The sequence below is a fragment of the Ochlerotatus camptorhynchus genome, unplaced genomic scaffold, assembly GCF_037179485.1.
Source record: "Ochlerotatus camptorhynchus isolate MF236.1 unplaced genomic scaffold, CSIRO-AGI_Acam_v1.1 ptg000228l, whole genome shotgun sequence".
NCBI classification, from domain to species: Eukaryota; Metazoa; Arthropoda; class Insecta; order Diptera; family Culicidae; genus Ochlerotatus; species Ochlerotatus camptorhynchus.
This window is the reverse complement of record NW_027040718.1, coordinates 458,256-479,008: the sequence shown is the minus strand read 5'-3', so window position 1 is coordinate 479,008 and position 20,753 is coordinate 458,256. Positions and strand designations below refer to the sequence as shown.

The following is a 20,753-nucleotide window of genomic DNA, read 5'->3' as shown; positions in this document are numbered from 1 at the left end:
GCAAAGCAGCAACTGGTTCAAAACGAGCACAGATGATTGTCGGGAATGACCAGATCGGTGATGGATCACCACAGAAGACGACATTCACCAATTGCTTCGTACTTCTTTCGTCAACTTGATGGATGGTCATGGAGAGTACCGTTCCGATTCAAATTTCGGACGATTCAAATTTCGGACACTTTCATTTTTAATTAAATATTACATCCAGTTAGAAACAAAGTAATAATGTTAGATGATCGTGGAGGGCACTAGTCAAAAAAATTTAAAATTTACAAGACATGTGGATCATATTCGACCGAGATAATCAACTTTTAAAAGTGTCCGAAATTCGAGTTTAAGTGTCCGAAATTTGAATCGGCACGGTACTTCTACAAGCACATTGATAGGAATGCACCAAGCGTGATAGGTCGCAACTCTGGATGGTTCATAAAATCTCGTGGCGAAATCTAGAGGGGGAGGGGGTGAATGGTAATGGATGTTGTAAAATTAGCTATTATGCTTGCTATTATTTACCAGCAGTAAAAACATTTTTTTTTTTCCAAAGAAGCAGCTGGGGACGTTTAGATTGAGAAACGCTTCTCTGGAGAATAACTGCTGATTTTTTCAATTCGTTTGGTGAGGTTTACCAGTATTAGAAGTTTTAGCGTTAGCGTTAGCGTTAGCGTTGTTATGATATACTTCGTAGATTGGATACTAGCGACACTCACGTCTCTTCTGAAATTCTCAGTTAGACTACTTTCAGGAATAATGCTGAGGAGTAAACATTGGTTCCAATCTAAACAAGAGTAACAGAAGCATGACTGTCGTTATTCCCGGCCACGCCCATCTTTACCATAACTAGGGATAGGGAAGGAAATGTTGATGTAGTACTTACTTAACGAGAGGCCACCGACTTAGCGACACCCTCATAAGTGCTACGGAGTTGGAGGGTTGGGTAGGGTATTCGGTTAGGATTCACCTCAAGTTGGCGATGCAACCAAAAGTATGTATTGTTTATTTGTTATTTATTTAATCTATCGAAAGAACATATTAATTTTGTTTAGTGATAATGAATTTTAAGAGTAATGACGGAGAGCTTGGGATTAAACCCATGATTTTCTGCTCAGTAAGCAAACACGATTCCTCCAGGGTCATCGAGCATCTCAGAACCATAACGCTTCGCGACAATACAGGACTACGTTTTCGCTTGATATGCAAATAGCTTCCGAGGTTAGTGTTCAATATCAAATATATAAATGATGGTGGCGATTCATTGTGCTGTGGAAGAGCTTGGGGTTAAATCCATGATTTTCTGCTCAGTAAGCAAAATCGATCCCTCGAGGGTCATCGAGCATCTTATAATCCACAGCGCTTCGCGTCAAAGTACGAATATATGGATGAACTATCTATTATTGAATAACTATTATTTACGATAATTACATGAAATAAATAAAATATAAACTACAAACAAAACGTGACTACTAAAATCTCAAAAAGATATTCTCACAAATATATTTCACGCAACCAGGAATTTCAAAACCATTAGACGCTATAATGATAATCTGCACATGTTAGACACAAGAAGAGGCCAAAAAGCAAGCGTCCGACACACAAAACCCGCCAGATCCACTTGCAGTCACAATCAACGATTCTACGAATCGCGAGCGCTCACGAATCATAAAACCGCTGACTGCGACACTCTGAAAGCGAAATTGACAGGCTCTATGCGTCAAACACCCGCCCTCCAATCTCCCCCCGCATCTAACAACACAAATCTCCATTACAATATCTAACGAATTCAAAACTCCGAAAATCACTCATCTATAGCAAGTGAGTGGAAGCAACCCTGCATGCAACCATTCTTCATGATACACTTTTTCTGTCTATCTTTCTATTAGGCCTGTGGACATGCGTTAGCTTCGAAACTTCTTACCAATCTGGGTAAATTTTCAGATCACAAAAAAAAACTTGAAAAAAAAACTTTCAAAGGTAATTACAAGTAAAATAAATATTGATTATTTTACGCAAAACCGAGCAAGTAATATTAAATCTCTTGTATGATATGCTAATGCAAATTGACTGTAACAAAAATAATATGCTTAAATAAAATAAAATATTAATAAAATGATATGCAATATTTACTAGAAGATCATTACTTTATTGGTGAGAAGTTTCTAATAAGCCCTCCCAGTTCCTCTGTATACAGAACAAATCTGATACTACAATCAGAATTGCTCAGTCTGCATGAAGCAGCCGATTTCATCAAGAAAGTTCTATTAACAACCAAGAATTAATCGTTTGAGGCATACTGAAGCATTAAGAAGGTGATATGTGTCACTATAGGAAATCATCATCGTTGCAAATATAAAGAAATTAAACATAACCCTTTGCTTCAGTACCGTCAACCTCCATGTCCATGGGGAGGGTTTACCAGTATTAGAAGTTTTAAGCAGATAGTCTTAAAAATCAATTCTACATTAATAAATAGTACTATATCGATGCAGTGTCGTTTTTGTTTAGTTCCATGAAAAATAATCCTTTTTTTTTTATTCTATCAAATCCTCAACAGATTGCGGAGTTCGCACATCTCGTCGACAACCTCGAAGCAGCAGCAGCAGCAATCTGGAGAACGACAACGAATGGAGCAGCTTTTACAATAGATCTTCGACAGTTTCCTCAGAACAGCAACAATCCGATATGGACAACGATTCGGATGATGCAAACCGCAATCCAAAGATTATGCACGGAGTTCCTACGCTGGAAGGACAGTATCCCTGGCAGGTCTCGCTAGAGCTGATGCATCCCTCGTATGGATTCATCGGTCACTGGTGTGGAGGGGTTCTCATCGACCACAATTGGGTCCTTTCGGCGGCGCATTGTATTCACAAGTAACAATTATCGTATTATTTAGTTCCCGATTTACTACTTTACAACTTTGGAAACATTTTAGTGACCTATTCAATTTGCCACTACCACCGCTTTGGACTGTAGTACTGGGCGAGTACGATAGGTCGCAGGAATCTGGATATGAGCAGCGGATTTCCGTTGACAAGATTATCCTACACGACAAGTATCACAATTTCAAGCATGACCTTGGTATGTGGTAACGATGGAAGTCGGTTCAATCATGCCCCCCTCTGCATGGGGATGTTGCTGGTCCTTTCATAGCTTATTCTGTGGTATCGATATTCTTTCAAAACTTCTTTACGTCTATTTTCAGTGCTCATGAAGTTGAACAAACCGGCAAACATTGCACCAAATTCACGAGTTAAGAAAATCTGTCTGCCATTCGCCGACATCAAAGTCAATACCTTAGTCAACGATCCCCGGCCAGAACTAGACCGCTCAAAGTCGAAACCAAGCGCTGGGCCATTATTTTTCTATGACTATCTAGGCCGCCCACCGGATAAGGGTAGCGGAAGTTCTACAATGGAAGGTGATGGTAACATAAACGTTGATGGTGAAATGGAATCCAGCTTCCCTGAGCCACTCCCCGAGCGGGAAGACAATTACCTTCGGCGGTTACGACTCCTAGGGGAGCTACCCCGTCGACCTCGAACGGCACGAATCGTGGTGAGCACTCTGATACGAGAACACCTGCTGAACAGGGGAAATTCTACCAGGCCCAGGAGTATACCAAAATCAAACCGAAGGGGGCGTCGGCTATACCAGACGACCGATTTCAATGATGACAATGGAAATGACGACGAATACGATGACGATGAGCTGCGTCGAGGGACGCGTCACGGTGGAAAACGGCGACGAAACGATAAATTTGCCCATGGGGCCTTCTATCGGAATGACAACTACCGAAACGAGTACGGTGGAGAGCAGGACAATAGAGCAGGGATCAGTGCCATGCCCGATACGTCCCAGTATGTGGACTGCCTGGCAACAGGTTGGGGCAAATCGACTATCGATGATGAATTAACTGACATCCTGCTGCAGACTAAGGCCCCCATCCAGAGCAGTAAAAAGTATTGCATTTTGTTTCCGATGCTTTTGTTCTCGTCGCTTGCTTTTAACTGGAATCGAATGTCATCGATTCAACACGCTTTTTTTGCCAATTGCCATCGTGTTTTTTTGAACATCGTGCAATGCAACTTGTTCACTCTCTTTTAATTGCTATTTTTTTTCTGTGATGTTTATTCATTTAGATGCGAAGAAGCGTACGGAGATTTCATCAAACTGCATCGAGGCCATCTTTGCGCGGGAAACGTCGATGGGACTGGTGGCACTTGCGTGGTAACTATTTGTTTGAGAAATATTAAAGCTCATTTATTGACATTTTCTCACTGAAGTTGATCAAACTTGATGATTTAGAGGAAGTAAGAGTCGTATCAAGGTTTCCGTAAGTGAACCTGCGTAAGGATTGTATAATTCAATTGCTACTATTGATGTATTTGTATTATTAATTTCAAATCATTTTTTTTTAATCACGCGGTGGGAATAAGTCACTAATAATAACAGAATTGGTGATTGGTCCATTCAATTTTCGAGTGATTTGGGTAAGAATCCCATTATTATTATTATAATTTATTTACGACACTTTACCACATTATTGTGTGGCATTCGTGTCAGGATAATTAATACTACACTAGATTACTCTACCTAATCAGATTTCATTGAACAAGTTGCTATCCCTTAGAAATTTTAATATTGCTTCTTCTTTGTCGGTAGTGTTAGCTAGTACATATCATGCATAGTGATCCATTGATACCGCAAGATTTCCTAGTTTGTGCATATCCTCTGCATTCCACTAGTATATGGTGAACTGATATCTGCACTCCGCAGAACCTACATACAGGTGGGGGGTTGTGGTTCATCAAATGTGAGTTGGTAAGCCGGGTATGTCCTATTCTAATTCGAGTTAGGACTCGTTGTTCTGAGGTGCATTTTCGATCGTTGTATCTATCAGGTGTTGACTTAATTCGTTGCAATTGGGCCTGACTTTGATGCCATTCCAATCCCCTTACTGCCCAAATCCTACTTTTTATCGCATGTACAACATCTTGGGATGGTACCGGAATTTCGAGTTGCGGTTGGCTTCGTCCTTGTTCGACCAGTTCGTCAGCTGTTTTGTTGCCAGCGATACCGGAATGGCCAGGGATCCAGCTAAACGTAATGTCTCGTTCCTATATGTTTTTTTTTTTTTTTTCGATGAACTGTATCCATGGGTGATTGGACCGACCACCTAGTGCATCGAGGCAACTAGCAGAATCGGTTAGGGGTTTTTTCTTGGTCTTGGATATTCGATACAGCTGTTTTTAGGGCAAATGCATCGGCTGAGAATACGCTGCATATGTCAGGCAAGCCGAAACTAACGTTTGTGTTTACACAACTATTCCATACTGGTGCATACCACTCTCTATCGGCAGTTCTTAGAATTCTGCATACATCTGGGAAAAATGCGGTTGTTTCAAGAAGAAGGTTTTTTATTTTTTTTTGTCAAAGGATACTCGGGTTCTTCATGGATTTTTTTTTTCCCGTTAGTCGGACAGTTAGCTGACATAAACGTTGGATAAGTGAAATACGGAAGGGGAGACAACTAGCCTCAGCCATTATAGAAATGATGGGGCTAGTTGGAAATGCACCAGATGCCTGGCGAACTACGTCATTGTAAGTGGGCCCTAGGATTCGTTCTATTGCTTCGATGTTGGCGCTCGTGATTCCCAGGCCATAAAAAAGTTTCGATAAGACCAGTGCTGATCTTATTCTAAGCAGAGTTGATCGATTACTCCTTTTGAGGCGATGTCCGAGTATTCGTAGAATGTTGATTCTCCTGCGACGGCTTTGTTTAGTGGCTACAAAGTGCCTTAAAAATTTAATTTAGAGTCGAGGAGGACCCCAGAAATTGTCATACTTCTCACTAGTGGGATTGGAGTTCTGTTGATTTTTATAGCCCGACCGCGTTTTCGGTGGCGAAGGTGGCAGGTGTTTGGATTTGCTTGGAGCGAGGGCAAGGCCAACAGTAGTTACCCACTCAACAGCTTGTTACAAAAAAATTCGAGATGATGCCGACAAAATGCGCCACCAATTTCTTCAAGTGTATCCCGTTTATGGTAACCAATTACCCAACTCATCATCTGTTATGCATCCTCTCTCACGGCGTTATCAAATAGGGGAAAAGTTGACTTCGGAAATACCTTAACCTATTATTGTCAGGGGGGTAAACAAAGTCCTAGAGCACTTAAATTTGGCCAATAGTTGCTCTGAAACACAATGTATCCACATGCTAAAATTGAGCTCTCAAGGACGTTGTTTACCCCCCTGACGATAATAGGTTAAGGCATTGCCGAAGCCAACTTTTCCCCTACATCGATAGGAAGAGATCGGCTCCTGTCCACACAGCCGTTTTGCAAGAACAAATACCCGTAGTAGACAATGGGAGGGGTATTGTTGTTAAAGCACTACTATCGTGTGGTTGGCGTCAAAAGTGCTGGCGAAATAATTTCGGTGATTGCTGAAAGTGCGTGGCGATAGATCAAGTTCCCGTGAAGGAGGACCACACACCTGATTGACAGAAGGAGTAATTAGCGTGATCTGTCTCTCAAGGATAGTTGCATGCACCCTCCCTCATGATCAGACCGCCATTCCTGAAGCAATAAGAGGATGACTCCATACATCACAATCATAAATGGACGCAGGAGCTCGTATCATCGCCATTAGTGCTCAATAAACGCATGTGCTGGTCAGGAAAGACCGTGAGCTACGTACAATACGAAAGGCCTTCTAAAAAGGGCCTTTTATTGACAGCTTCGGCCCATACGATATCCGTGGCGATTCTCTGTCGTCGTGGAAGACTGCAGGAGACCAGAATAGCGGTATCGAGACGACAGAAGAGCGGTTAAACCGCATCGCACAGAGGAACTCGCAATACGTGGTCGTGGGTAGTGCATTGCGACTGCCGTCGCTTGCGACCGATTAGCTGTTGGAGAGCACCGGAACGTGCGAAATTCGTGCAACAGTGAGTTGTTACGCGACAATTGGTGGTACACGACAACATCACGCGACGGTGCAGCAGCGCAAGCAACGCCACGACATGGATGTTGCGCAACAGTCAACAGTGCGACGAGTGACATCGGTGGCAGAAGTGCACTTGCATCATCATCACGGGGCCCCCACCGCTGGTGCAAAGTAGAAATGCTTTTGTGAGAGGAGAAAATCGTATGTATGGTTAAAGAATAGACGTAAGCTTACTGTGCAATCCGTTACTATTATTTAGCAGCACACCCCACCTTCCTCTATCTTTTGTCATTGAGTTATGTTTGATGAATGAAGACTTTACGTTCTTCTTATGTGGTACCGATGCGCTATTGAATTGACCCTATTTGCGTTCAGTATTATCGATAACTTAATTATCCGACAATAATCCAAGTTACAAGGAAATTGTCACAAGCTGCTACATCAGCTTTTCTAAGAACCGTACGAATAGTTTCATGCTTGGTTCCTCTTGCTATGAGAATGAAATCGTCTGCGTATAGGAGGATTTCAACTCCACTTGGTGTGACATTGAAAATTGGCTGCATAGCTACGATTAACAGAGTTACAGAAAGGATTTAGCCTTGTGGCACTCCGTTTTAGCTTTTCTGATACTTGAGAGTGATCCGTTGGCAGCTACTTGAAAGTATCTGTCAGTAAGGAAACTGGACAGAATATTCATCATTCGTCCAGAAATTCTCCATCCTGCTAAGGTACATAATATTTTGGGTCTGTATGTTGAATCGTAGGCCTTCGATATATCGTTTTCTTCAAGGCTGATAAGGAACTCAAGCTTGGCGAGGTGTTAGTCGACGCCCTTGCCGGCACGAAAGGCATGTTGGCGTGGGTTCAATTTGCCTGTTGCCTCTTTGCACTTTGAAATGCTGTATTTAAACTGAATGGATTGTTCATTGCCGTCTTAAAACCATCATAAATCAGATTGGATGCCAAATGGCTCCTGAATTGTTACTTCGGTAAGCATGGTCATGATTGATCGCTCACGGATGCTACTCCGTTATTGCCAAATCAGCTGTAATTACACATAGAACCAACAGGGACTATCAATCATCCTCAATGTGTTAAAATTGGTGCTCTAAAATAAAGCAATACCAGTGCCGGCAGCGTCTGAATGTAGGTCAAGAAAGGATTGGGTCTTGACCTCTGCACGTCCACGAGAAATCGCTGGGATGTTGGATAAAATGGTTAAGTATACAAAGAAAAGAGGCAACTAACGAGGGTTGAATGTGGAGCTCTTTATATCAGAACAAGCCGTGGCAACCCACGATCTGTCAAATCGGGAGACATGAGCTACTAAAAGCACTTATCCATTCACTAAGTTTTACTTTTACGCTTACCTTACCTTACCAATCAGGCTAAGGCCTTGCTGTCCTCTGCTGTCCGGAGAAGTCGTCTCCACTCTACTCGATCCATGGCCACACTTCGCGCCAGCCTCGTAGTCTACGAAGGGTCCGCAGGTCGCCTTCTACTTGGTCGATCCACCTTGCCCGCTGCGCGCCTCTTCTTCTTGTTCCTGTCGGGTCGCTTTCTAGAACCATTTTCACTGGGTCGTCGTGCGACATTCTTACGACGTGCCCAGCCCACCGTAGTCTTCCAATTTTTGCAATGTGGACGATGGATGGTTCTCCCAGCAGCTGGTGCAATTTGTGGTTCATTCGTCTCCTCCACGTTCCGTCATCCATCTGCAATACCTTCCGTTCAAAAACACCAAGAGCGTTGGTCCTCCACGGGCATAGTCCAGGTCTCGTGGCCGTAGATGACCACCGGTCTAATCAGCGTCTAGTAGACAGTCAACTTCGTGCGGCGGTGAATTTTATTCGACCGGAGTCCTAAGTAGACATGATTTCTTGCCATAATGCTTCTTTGAATTTCTCTGCTTGTATCATTTTCAGCGGTCACGTGTGAGCCCAAATACACGAACTCATCGACCACCTCGATTTCGTCACCGTCAATATGAACTCGGGTGGGAGGCTAACATTGTCTTCCCTAGAACCTCTTCCTTTCATGTATTTTGTCTTTGATGTGTTGAGGGCAAGTCCAACCCACCTAGCTTCAGCCTTCAGTCTGATGTGCGTTTCCACCATCGTCTCAAAATTCCGTGCCAAGATGTCGATTAGAATTTAGGAGAGTACCTTGTAGGCAGTGTGATCGCGCGGTAGTTGCAGCAATCCAACTTGTCGCCGTTTTTGTAGATTGGGCATACGACACCTTCCATCCACTCCTCCGGTAATATCTCCTCCTCCCAAATCTTGGCAATTGCCCAGTGCAGCGCTCTAGCCAGTGAATAGCTCACTTGGTAGTTGATCTACACCAGTTGCTTTGTTGTTCTTCAGCCGACCGATCTCCTCCTCAACTTCTTGAAGATCAGGACCCGGTAGCCTGTCGTTTTCTGTGCGTGCTCCAAGGTCTGTTGCCGTGTCACCTTCGTTTTCTGCTGCTTCACCGTTGAGGAGCTCGTCATAGTACCAACAATCAATACGAAACTAACGATTTTAAATTGGCTCACTACTTGACTAGCCTATTGGTCCCAAGCAAATCGACTAACGTACCCCATTGTAGTCGAAGTTCTAGTACTACACTTTTTTTTATTAGCTATGAAAGTTTGACAGATAAAATGAGGGGTTCGTGGATTTTCCCATGTTTCGAGGGGTGAATCGATTAGCTTGGGACCAAAAATAGTACCGAAGCGGAGCCAAAAAGTTGAGAACGTTTCTTCGGGACCTTCTAGTCTTAGAGTTACCTCAATGATAGTACCATAGAGGTAACTCTAAGACTAGAAGGTCCCGAAATAACGTGCTCAACTTTTTGGCTCAGCTCTGGTACTCTCTTCGGTCCCAAGCTAATCGATTTACCCCTCGTAACATAGGAAAAACCAATAACCCCTCATTTTATCTGTCAAACTTTCATAGCGAATCAAAACAAACATTGCGTAGTACTAGAATTTCGACTAGAATGGGATACGTTAACCGTTTGCTTGGGACCAATAGGCTAGTCAAGTAGTGAGCCAATTTAAAATCGTTAGTTTCGTATTGATTGTTGATAGTACTGCTTCCACCTCTCAATCACCTCGCACTCGTTCGTGAGAAGGTTTCCGTCCAAGTCCTTGCACATATCGGCTTGCGGCACGTAGCCTTTGCGTGAACTATTTAGCTTCTCGCAGAACTTCCGTGTGTCTACAGATTTTCCATCGCCTCGCGATCTCGATCTTCCTGCTGATGCTTCTTCCTTCGGAAACCCGATTTTGTCTGTTCCGCGCTTGTCTGTATTCCTCCTTATTCAATCTCGTATGGTATTGCAGCATTATTCTCCTCTACTAACAGTTTGCATTCGCCGTCAAAACAGTAAATTCGTCGGTCCGGGACCGCAGTACCTAACTAGTGCCGCTACAGCTGTACTACCTATGGCGGAACGGATATCCCTCCAGCCATCTTCAAGAGAAGCTGCACCAAGTTGCTCTTCCGTGGGTAGTGCAACTTCTAGCTGCTACGCGTAGTCCTGGGCAACACTGGCGTTCCGTAATTGCTTAATGTTGGGTCGCGGCGTTCGACTTCTACGGGTGTTTTGCACCGTCGATAGTTTTGAGCGCATGAATACTGCAACTGGGTAGTGGTCCGAATCTATGTTCGCACTGCGGTACGTGTGGACGTTGATAATGTCGGAGAAGAATTTCCCGTCTATTAGAACGTAATCGATTTGGTTTTCTGTGTGTTGATCAGTACCTTTTTCCCCCGCTAGGATATCCACAAGGCCTAGCGGGGGAAAAAGGTACTTTGAAATACCATACCCCGAGAAGCTGCAAAGTTCACGCATCGTTGGCCGTTGATACGGCATGCAGGCTGTTTGGCCCGATTGCCGGTCTATACATTGCCTCCCGTCCTACCTGAGCGTTCATGTCGCCGATGACGATTTTGACGGCCCGTTGCGAACAGCCGTCGTACACCTGCTCCAGCTGCGCATAGAACGCTTCACAGCCCTTAATCCTCAACTTGCACATCATCGCGTTGATTGGCTGCCAACCAATCACGCGTTGGCGCATCTTACCCAGCACTACAAAGCCGGTCCTCAGCCCGTTGGTGGTGCCACAGCTCTGGTAGAAAGTAGCCACTCGATGTCCGCTTTTCCATACCTTTTGTCTCGGCCAGCAAAGTTCCTGCAGTGCTACGACTTCGAAGTTCGTCATAGGTAAACCTATCGCAGCCTGGGAAGCCGAGCGATTTGCAGTTCCATGTTCCCGTGGGCCATCTGGTGACCAATTGGAGTCAATGACGAGTTGGTATTTCATAAATCACCATTGGCCTGCATTCCGTATAGACGAGTGCACGGATGGATTTGAGTTCACTCACTCGACAAAAAGTGACATAACAGCGGGGCCATGTTTACTAGAAATGAACATATATGTGTTCATTTTTAGTAAACAGGGCCCCGCTGTTGTGTCACCTTTTGTCGAGTGAGTGAACTCAAATCCATCCGTGCACTCGTCTATGGTAACATACATAAATCAAGGCATACTTTGATCCAATATTCATCACAATAATTTTAACGGATGTTCCAGTTCTTCCGGTGGGACATCTGGTGACAATATGTATTCTAATTTTTATGAGTTCATTAATTTAATCAAGTTTCACTAAGCAGGAAATTCAAAACATATACATAGGACTGGAATCATAGGTTACTTCTAATGTATTTTACATCAATATCTAGAAAAATGCACGAGAATTTCACTAAACAGCTTAACGTAGTCTACATTAACCATACGGTTGTGTCTTTTTAAATCCTATTTGGCCTGGAACCCAGAAGAATCATAATACATATCTCTTTCAGTTAATCATAAAAGACAACAAATCATGATTAAACCCTATTCAAACTGGCTATTCATGAACCACATTCAATTGTATAAGCGAGAATAATCCAAACGATAGATTTATATTGATCGTGAACTTAAAAATGATTATGTCAACTCAATGAATGAAAAAAAAAACATCTCAATTTTGTTCAAGATGCGAATTGTTCCAAACATAAACTTCAAATATTGTTTCCGCTAAACAGTAACCGATCTTTTTTTTTTCTTTTTAGGGCGACTCTGGTGGCCCGTTGCAGTGCCGCATCACCAAACATGGACCGTGGATACTGGTTGGGATCACTTCATTCGGATCCGGTTGTGCCTTCAAGAACTACCCGGACGTGTACACCAAGATCGCATTCTATCGTCAGTGGATAATGGACACGATATCAAACAACTAACTGGAAATGAAGAGACGTGGCGTTTCCTGTTGAATTAGAAGTTACTATAGCTGTTACCACCTGCTTTGGAAAACCAAATATTGTGATATTAATATTTAGTCGTAAGGGCAAATCGCACTGGGAAAATGTCAAATTGGTTGGAGAATATTCCAAGAAACAATTTTGGATTTACGATGCTTCCGCAGACCATAATCTAGACTTATAGCGTGCTTTAAAACCTCGATAAGACTTGTAATGTTACTTGGGATCGATGTGAGCTGCATCATAAGCTCATTTTTATGTTGAATTTCAAATCAAACAAATGTGTTCTGCTTCTTTGAAAAAGCCTATAACCACTACATATATTCACCCAAAATTGACGATGTTTTTTTTATGGAGCAATACGATTCATTGTATTGAGTGAAAAGGGTCATATCTGTGAATTGAATGTAGGGAACGCTCCAGCTCTAAAGTTTTTTCTTCCATGCAATGGATCAGTGATGGAGCATGGTTCTCCATTTCCCAGATAAGATCCCTTTTCTCCTCTAGATAGAGCTGGAATTAGGGCGTAACAGCCTTTGTAAACAATGAATTCTCACGTTGATTTCTCGAAATTCAAGGCATGCCTACGCAAATCAACATTTCTATCGAGTAAGAGAAGTCTTCCTCTACTCGATGGTGATGTCGACTTGCCAAGGAGAGCCATGACTTCCGGAAAAATCATCGAGAGAACTCATTGTTTACAAACTCTTTTACGCCCTAATTCCAGCTCTACCTAGAAATGTTCCAAACATGCACATCGTCAATTTTGGGGTGTTCAAAACATGCATATTGTGTCAGCACCGAATGAAATAGTGAACCTAATACTATAAGTACTCTTTAATACTCCAAGCACCGAGGTATCAGGCTGTGAAGTCGGTCTCCAGTTTCAATTTGCTGCTGTATTTATTTGAACTGATTTTTTTTTTCATTGCTGCACCAAATGCGTTTACTGCCCGTGGATGGGAGCAGCTTGTTTTCTCCATTGACAGCATACATTTTTCCGCACTTCCTCTTCTCCTGCCACCACTGTGTTCAGCCCGTTTGGGGCTCCTTTATTTCCTCCCAGTGGGGTTTTGCCTCCTCGTACCATTTTTTGTTGTTGTTGATTTTGTTAGGGTTTTTGTTTTTTTTTTTTCATTCCGTTATTGTTTGTTATTACTGTTTGTTAAACGTACGTAGTTATATTTATTTTTATGGTATTTTGTATCCCCCGAAATTGTTTTCGTTTTGTTGTATGTATTTATGTTGAATTTTATTAAAACCGCACTGATCGAGGGTGCTACCACTGCTCCATACGTATGTAGGTACACACAGATAGCGAACCCTTGAAATCCTACCAGCTGGCTTTTAGATTTCCCCTCGGGAAAGTACAGAAGTGTAATAACCACAGCTTTGGTTGATAATTTTTGCGGATTATAGTAGGTTTATGCTATGATTTCATTGCCATGATGCTCCCGGATGGGGAGAGTCAGTTTTTACTGTATACATGAAAACCAACAATGAAAGCAGCATCTGCATTGTAGTGTGTTGGTCATGGTTATCAATGAATTAAGCTGTTGTACAAATGCAAATAAATTTTGTTGTAAAGAAGTTTTTATTTAAATAAATGTGTAAATTAAATGGCTGATGTGATTTTATGATATCCGAAACCACAATTTTTGCTTTGTTTATTATTGTTTGTTTTTCATTTGTTTTCAACTCAGCTCAGAGGCAGGAACTGATCGTATTATTATAACCATATAACGTACAATGATCTGAAGCAACAATTAGTGCTAAGAATTTCACCTTGGATATTGGACATATTGTGACACTTCCAGGAGAAGGTTGTTTTTCATGATATAGAGGTCCATTTAAGGACTTCAAGTATTGCTCATTTTGTCCCAGATTAGATCCCCAGCAATATAATTTTGTCACACCACAAAATGTTCTCACCGCTTTCAACATAACTATATTGGATGGTTTCGATGCTACGAGTTTCAAGAGCGAGGATGCATTGCAGGGTGGCGTATTGAATAAAAGATTTGTTTACATGCCTTTGAAATTTGATGTGTGAACATATGTTATCTGCTAGCGGCGCTGGTGGTGTAATGGTAAGCGGGATTGCCTCCTCTCACTCCAAAGGGCCGTCATTTGATAATGAGAAAAGAAGCCCTCTCACTGTCACCAGACGAAACTATATATCATTAGCTTTCTTGTCATTTTTCAATGATCAAGCACAGTTTGGCGGATTCATGTCCTTTGGAACAAAATGGACAGAATTGGCCTCATACCACTCCAGGACACTTTTCGAATAGTGGCATGATGTCAAATCTGGCCAAAATAGCGGAGCTTCGTCGTGCTGCTGCAAGAACGGCAAAAGGCGCTTCTCGAGGCACTCAGATTTGTAGATCTCGCCATTTACTGTGCCCTTTGTCACGAAAGGCTCACTCCTCAGTCCGCAAGAGCAGATGGCCTGCCAAATGAGATATTTGGAGGCGAACTTCGACATTTTCTTCTTCTTAAATTTGTCGTCCACATCGAACTTGCTCTTGCCGGTGAAAAACTCCAACCCCGGAATTTGCTTAAAATCGGCTTTTATATACGTTTCGTCGTCCATCACACAGCAGCCATATTTTGTCAGCATCTTCTCGTAGAGCTTCCGTGCCCGAGTTTTAGCCGTCGATTGTTGCCGCTCATCGCGGTTTGGGAAGTTCTGTACCTTGTATGTATGTAGTCCAGCTCTCTTCTTTGCATTCTGGACGTAGCTCTGCGACATGCCGATCTTTTTAGCGAAATCACGGCTTGAGACGTTGGGATTTGCTTTAATCATCCGCTTCACCTTTCCCTCCGTCTTTTTGATCTCCGGTCCCGGTTTTCTTCCAGCTCCTTTGCCGTGGTCCAACGTCAACCGCTCCTGGAACCGCTTCAACACTCTGGAGACGGTTGAATGGTGAATGTTCAACATTTTTCCCAACTGCTGGTGCGACAGGTCAGGAAATTCCAGGTGTTTGAAAAGAATTTGTTCTCTCAACTCGCGTTGGTTCACCTCCATTTTCGTCGAAACGAAAAACACGACTTCGAGTTTGACAGCATGTACACAATACACATCAATGAGAAAGTGTGCAAAATTTGGTTGATTTTTACCCAATGGTATAAAAGTTATGCCCTGTTGAATGTGTCGCAATAATTTCGTGTTCGCCCTTTATTAAGGTTTCCTCGGTAGGGTAGAGAACTACTTCGGCCTAATCGTCCATTTTTGGCCTATCGAACAGAAAACTTCCAATAAATTCATGATTTCAGATTTAACAAGTGAATTATGCGTTTGGTGTGATACTTTAGTTAATAAGCTACGGAACGAGGTCAATGAGAACGCGTGATATGAAGGTTTGCACCCATTATTCCCAAAAACAAAAGAAGCGCTTCGACCGAATCAATTTTTATCTTCATCTGATAGGCCGAAGTGAGTTCATTGGCGTTTCAATGCGTTAGGCCGAGTTTAGAATCCGTAGGCCGAGTTTGGCGTCAAGAAGCAGTGTTAGACTTTTAACATCATCTCAACGATTGTTTTCTCTTTACCAAATCTTTCGGTTCATACTGAAAGGTAAATAAATTTGGAAGCCATCAGTAATAATAACATTTCGTTTGGTGCTAAACTGCGCTGGATTAAGAAAGACTAAGTGCGGGTTGTGCTTCATAGGCCGGAAATGGGATAGTTAACCTTACTTGTTGACCTTTTAATTACTATGATCTTAAAACTGTCACGTTCTGCCGTGAAAAAAAAATTGATGAGATTTTGAAAAAATCTCTATCATCGTTTTCTCGTGCGATGATAGTGAGTGAAGTATATCTGTAAATATCGCGTGAGATTTTTCATTGAAAATGACATTTGCCAGCCCAATCGGTGCCGTCGGTATTTTGTCAAAGGAAGGAAAACAAATCATGGAAAAAAATATCATCTTCACAGTAACTCGCAACAACTCAAAATTGAGTCGAACATGCTCATTTCAGCTACTCAATAGTGAGTAGACGCACTTTTACTCACTTTTGAGTAAACAAAGTTCTTGCGCAGAGTGAGTCAAAACCACTCTGTGATATTTTCAGCCGAAAAGTTTGTTTTTGTTTTGTTTTGATAAGAAATTGAAATTACCTGCTCCAGATTCATTAACTGGAGCTGAAGACAACTGAAAACCGTCTCCGCACGCAATTCATACTTACCTTTAAACCTTTCGGCCGGTGTTATACAATAATTTCGCCGTTTCTTATAGCGAATTTGTTTATTATCGGGGTTGGAACCAGTTCCAACCCAGTGCGAAACCGAACTTTTTGCCAGTGCGAACCTCAACCTGAGTTAGGTTTTAAAAACAAACGATCAAATTGACGTTTGACAGAAAACAAGCAGACCCGATCTTGATACCCGATCCAGGTTGGAACTGAATAATAAACAAATTCGCTATTAGGCTGTGAACCATTTGCCAAGTTAAATTTAACTCGTGGTTAAAAGTGACATTTCGAAAGTTATTTTCTATGTTCGAAAATCGACCGGTTTTCAACCCACGTTTATCAAAATTTAACTTTTTGTCTGTCAGAAATAACAAAGCTCGGATAGCAGGGTTCATCGATAACTTTCCATCTGTCAAATTTTAACTAAAAGTTAAAATAATCCACCAAATGGTTCAGAGCCTTAGAGCGTTGGCTCCGACACGGCTGGTATTTTTTTTTAAGTCCTGCACGATAACTTCAGTTTACTCACCGGGTGAGTCGATCGTACTCACTTTCGTCCGATGTATCGAGTTGTCAAAAACTAAGTAAACGAGAAATGTCAAGCTGAGTAAAAGCCACTCAGTCAGCAAAATCCTGGACTTAGAAAAAAAGTCAACCATGTTGGAGGAAACGTCATAGAAAACGGGTGAATGTTTCACTCAAAACGGGTGGAAATTCCTGCAGGTAAGTAGAAATTGCTTAGGGCAATAGTGTTGAACCATTTTCTGCTCCGGTCAAGGGGTGGTCACTCTACACACTTATTTTGCGCCAACATTTTTCTCAGTGTACCTCAGTGTGCCGCAACTGTATCGGCAGTGCCATGAAGTAGAAGAAAAGTCATTGAACTGACTTTTGTTTGCTTGTGAATAATGCCTTGTTTGGCAACCCGGTATTTTAACAACTCTTGTTTTTGTTTTGATTTTCAATGTTTTCAAACACATCCATCTTTGGCGGAAGGCCGACCCCGCACAACGAATCATTAGTCAACCAGTCCTTCTGGGAGCCGGCGGAGGATTTGCACGGAATTTGTCACCGCCCGGGTATCAACCGTCGGAGAACTGGAAACCAACACCGGCCGGAACACACTTTGAACTGATGAAGGACCAAAGAGGGCGCCGCCATGATTTAGATGGGAACGCCATCGCAGTCGACAACGTACACCCTGCCGCGCAATTCAATCAGCTTCAAGGTCTACAACGCCTCCAAGAACAATCACTTCCCAGGTCAGCAAAAATCGCATTCTCCACTTCTTCAATACCCCACCCGTATGCCGTCCGAGGATCTGCTGCTGACTGCATTCACCACCAAGGACTGCCACCCGTCGCAAGTGCGAATGTTCCCGCTGATATCGGTAATTTCCTCCTACGGATTGGTCGAGTTCCCGAGCGTAGCCCTGGCGGTGAACGCCACCATGAAGTGCTGGTGGTGTAGTAGCGGTGGCGATGGATGTATTCGAGCAGTTCTTATGGTCGGATGGTATAGTTTTTGTTTGGTTGTCTTTCCGATTAAAACTCAAGCACCGCTTGGCGTGACCGGCCCGAGATTTCCAGCGTCGGCCACAGCTACACGAATTAGCTATTCAGCTCCCACGGCTGCGGCTGCTTCCTATGCTGCTTCTGCTTAAGTTGCTGCTGCTGCTGTTCCTTCTGCTGGTCCGTCTCCTCTAAAATTCATTAAAAAAAAGACGGACCAGCAGCAGAATTGGAAGCAGCCACAGCCGCGAGAGCTGCATCGCTAGTTCGTGTAGCCATGGCCATAACCTCGGTCAGGTCAAGATACCGCTGTCATCTGTTCTTCGTCTGGGAGGAAATGTGGATGCGACTGCCGTCACGGGTGTAACGATTTTGAGAATCCATGGCGAGACTTGGTGGAGATTCACGGTTGTTTTGAAAATAATTAGATTATATTGTGGCAACATCAATAACAAATTTTGACACATGCACACTGAAGCACAGAAAATGTTCAGTGTTGCCAGTAACTTTAAAGATCATAAAAATTGTAACCATGGGTGCCAAACAGCGTCAATGACGACGCCCGGGGGTGCCCAAGTTTGATTTTGGCACACTGTGTAGAGTGACCAACCCCTTGGCTCCGGTAGAATGAATCCGGAGCAGACAATTTTAATTTCCTTAAATAAAATCAAAACAAAAACCAACTGAAAATATCGCTGAGTGGATTTGAATCAGTTTACGTGAGAACGTCGTTTACTCAATTTTGAGTTGACCAGAATAAGCGTGTGGACTTTTGCTCAGTTTGACATTTCTAGATAAACATTTCAAAAGGTCCTATCTGCATTGATCGATTCTCTTCATCGACTTTCTCTTCCGTTAATAACTCAGCTGCAAAACCTTTCCCTGTTGTATTTGACGTTTTGGATTCTATAGATAAGAATCTCATTTATCAAACTATGTTGTAAAATAAGTGCGAAATCTGTTTGCATAGCAGTGGTTATCAAAAGAAAAAATCGATGAAGAGAATCGATCAAAGCAAATAGGACAATTCGACAGTGAGCATGCATAAGGGCGAATACGCGATGATCGATTCTCTTCATCGATTTTCTCTTTGCATTGCTACAGCTAAGCGACACAATTTTCTAGAATTTGTTCAATGCAGAGTAGTAACAGGTTGTATTGTCTATCAAAAGCAACAGCAAACGCACCGAGAAACGTTAAATCTAGCGAGTTATTAACAAAAGAGAAAATCGACGAAGAGAATCGATCATCGCGTATACGCCCTTATGCATGCTCACTGTCGAATTTGAAATGTTCATCGAGATTTCTCGTTTACTCAGATTTTGACACCCTACACAGAGAAAAAAAAATTACCCTAAATTTAAGTTCTTTTTACTTAATTTTAGGTAATTTTGAGTTTTGCATCCCACTCTCACTTTTTGTTGTTGTCAAAAACGGAACGAGAGATTCGACTTTCTCATGCTATCGTTCAATAAGCTATTAGTGAGTATATGAGATATTCTCAAATTTGAGTCAATTGAACTTAATTTTGGGTAGAAAATACTCACGAGTAAGTAAATATTTTTGCCGTAGTCAAATGTAAACTACTTTAAGCGGTTTACTGAAAATTAGCTTATTGAACGGAACATGCGAGATGAGTGAAAAGAACTTAATTTTGGGTAATTTTTCGGTTCCGTGTAAGCTTCAGACGAAATTGAGTACGATCGACTAACCCGGTGAGCAACCAGAAGTAAACGTGTAACGATTTTTTTCACGCAAGTCAATCAAACAATATACACTGAACGAAAGAATACGCAATACTTCGAATGATTATTGCATTAGGGGCTGTTCATAAACTACGTAGACAGTTTATGTGGGGGGGGGGTCTGGTTTGACAATTATCCACGGCCCATACATATTTAAAAAAAAAATGTATGGTCAATTGTCTACGCAGGGGGAGGGGGGGGGGGGCAAGAATAAAAACTGTCCACGAACCCCACATTTTATCTGTCAAATTTTCATAGCAAATCAATTAATTAATTAATTTATCTTTATTAGGGAGGCTTTCAGCCTGGGGCTGGTTCGCCTCCAACATAGCAAATCAAAACAAACATAGTGTAGTACTAGTATTTCGACTAGAATGGGGTACGTTAATCGATTTGCTTGGGACCAATAGGCTAGTCAAGTAGTGAGCCGATTTTAAATCGTTAGTTTCGAATTGATTGTTGTTCGTACCACTTCTGATAGCGATGGCTATGCTTCCACCTCGTTTGTCTGCTCAGAGTAGCAAATGGTGTTCGGTAGAATTATTTACATCATCGTTTTGAATGATTTGCGTTAAGAAATACCAAATGCACTTCAATTTAGGATGACTATCATTCTGCAGAGAGCATTACACATTCCAACTGAAGGCCCTATCCCATCTCATAACAATGTTCATCCTATAATCGAGAGGAAAATCATCTGATTTCAAAACAACCGTCATCCGGTTGCAGCTGTCATTCGAAAAGGCGATTCCGATGTTTCGATTTGAATGGTCTGAGGTTTCATTTGAATAGAGGACGGTGGTTTGGTACAGTGTACAGGTCGCTTTGCACTCACACCGCTGATTGACTCGCAAATCAAAACTTAATCACTTATACATTATACATACACATTTATTAAAGATGGAACCATCTAGGATTGGGCGATCTTCAGAGAAAGATCGATCTTGAAGGATCGATCTTATATTTGGCTCTAAGAGGAAGAGGTGACAATTGGCATCTTACTCTTTAATTTCTATCTCTATCTCTATCTTTATCTATGTCTATCTCTATCTTACGC

At 42.3% G+C, this 20,753-nt stretch overlaps 1 protein-coding gene across 1 annotated transcript in view; it reads left to right on the top strand.

The window, feature by feature from the left end:
- LOC135703995 (uncharacterized) overlaps positions 1–12,351 on the top strand; it is an 81,382-nt gene extending 69,031 nt beyond the window's left edge. Inside the window, exons 2-6 of the mRNA XM_065225356.1 lie at positions 2,549–2,867; positions 2,930–3,075; positions 3,200–3,956; positions 4,137–4,224; positions 12,052–12,351. Of these exons, the coding sequence (XP_065081428.1) occupies positions 2,549–2,867; positions 2,930–3,075; positions 3,200–3,956; positions 4,137–4,224; positions 12,052–12,219 (1,478 nt within the window). The 3' untranslated portion in view covers positions 12,220–12,351. The remainder of the gene's footprint in view (positions 1–2,548; positions 2,868–2,929; positions 3,076–3,199; positions 3,957–4,136; positions 4,225–12,051) is intronic.
- The last annotated feature ends 8,402 nt before the right edge of the window (positions 12,352–20,753 follow it).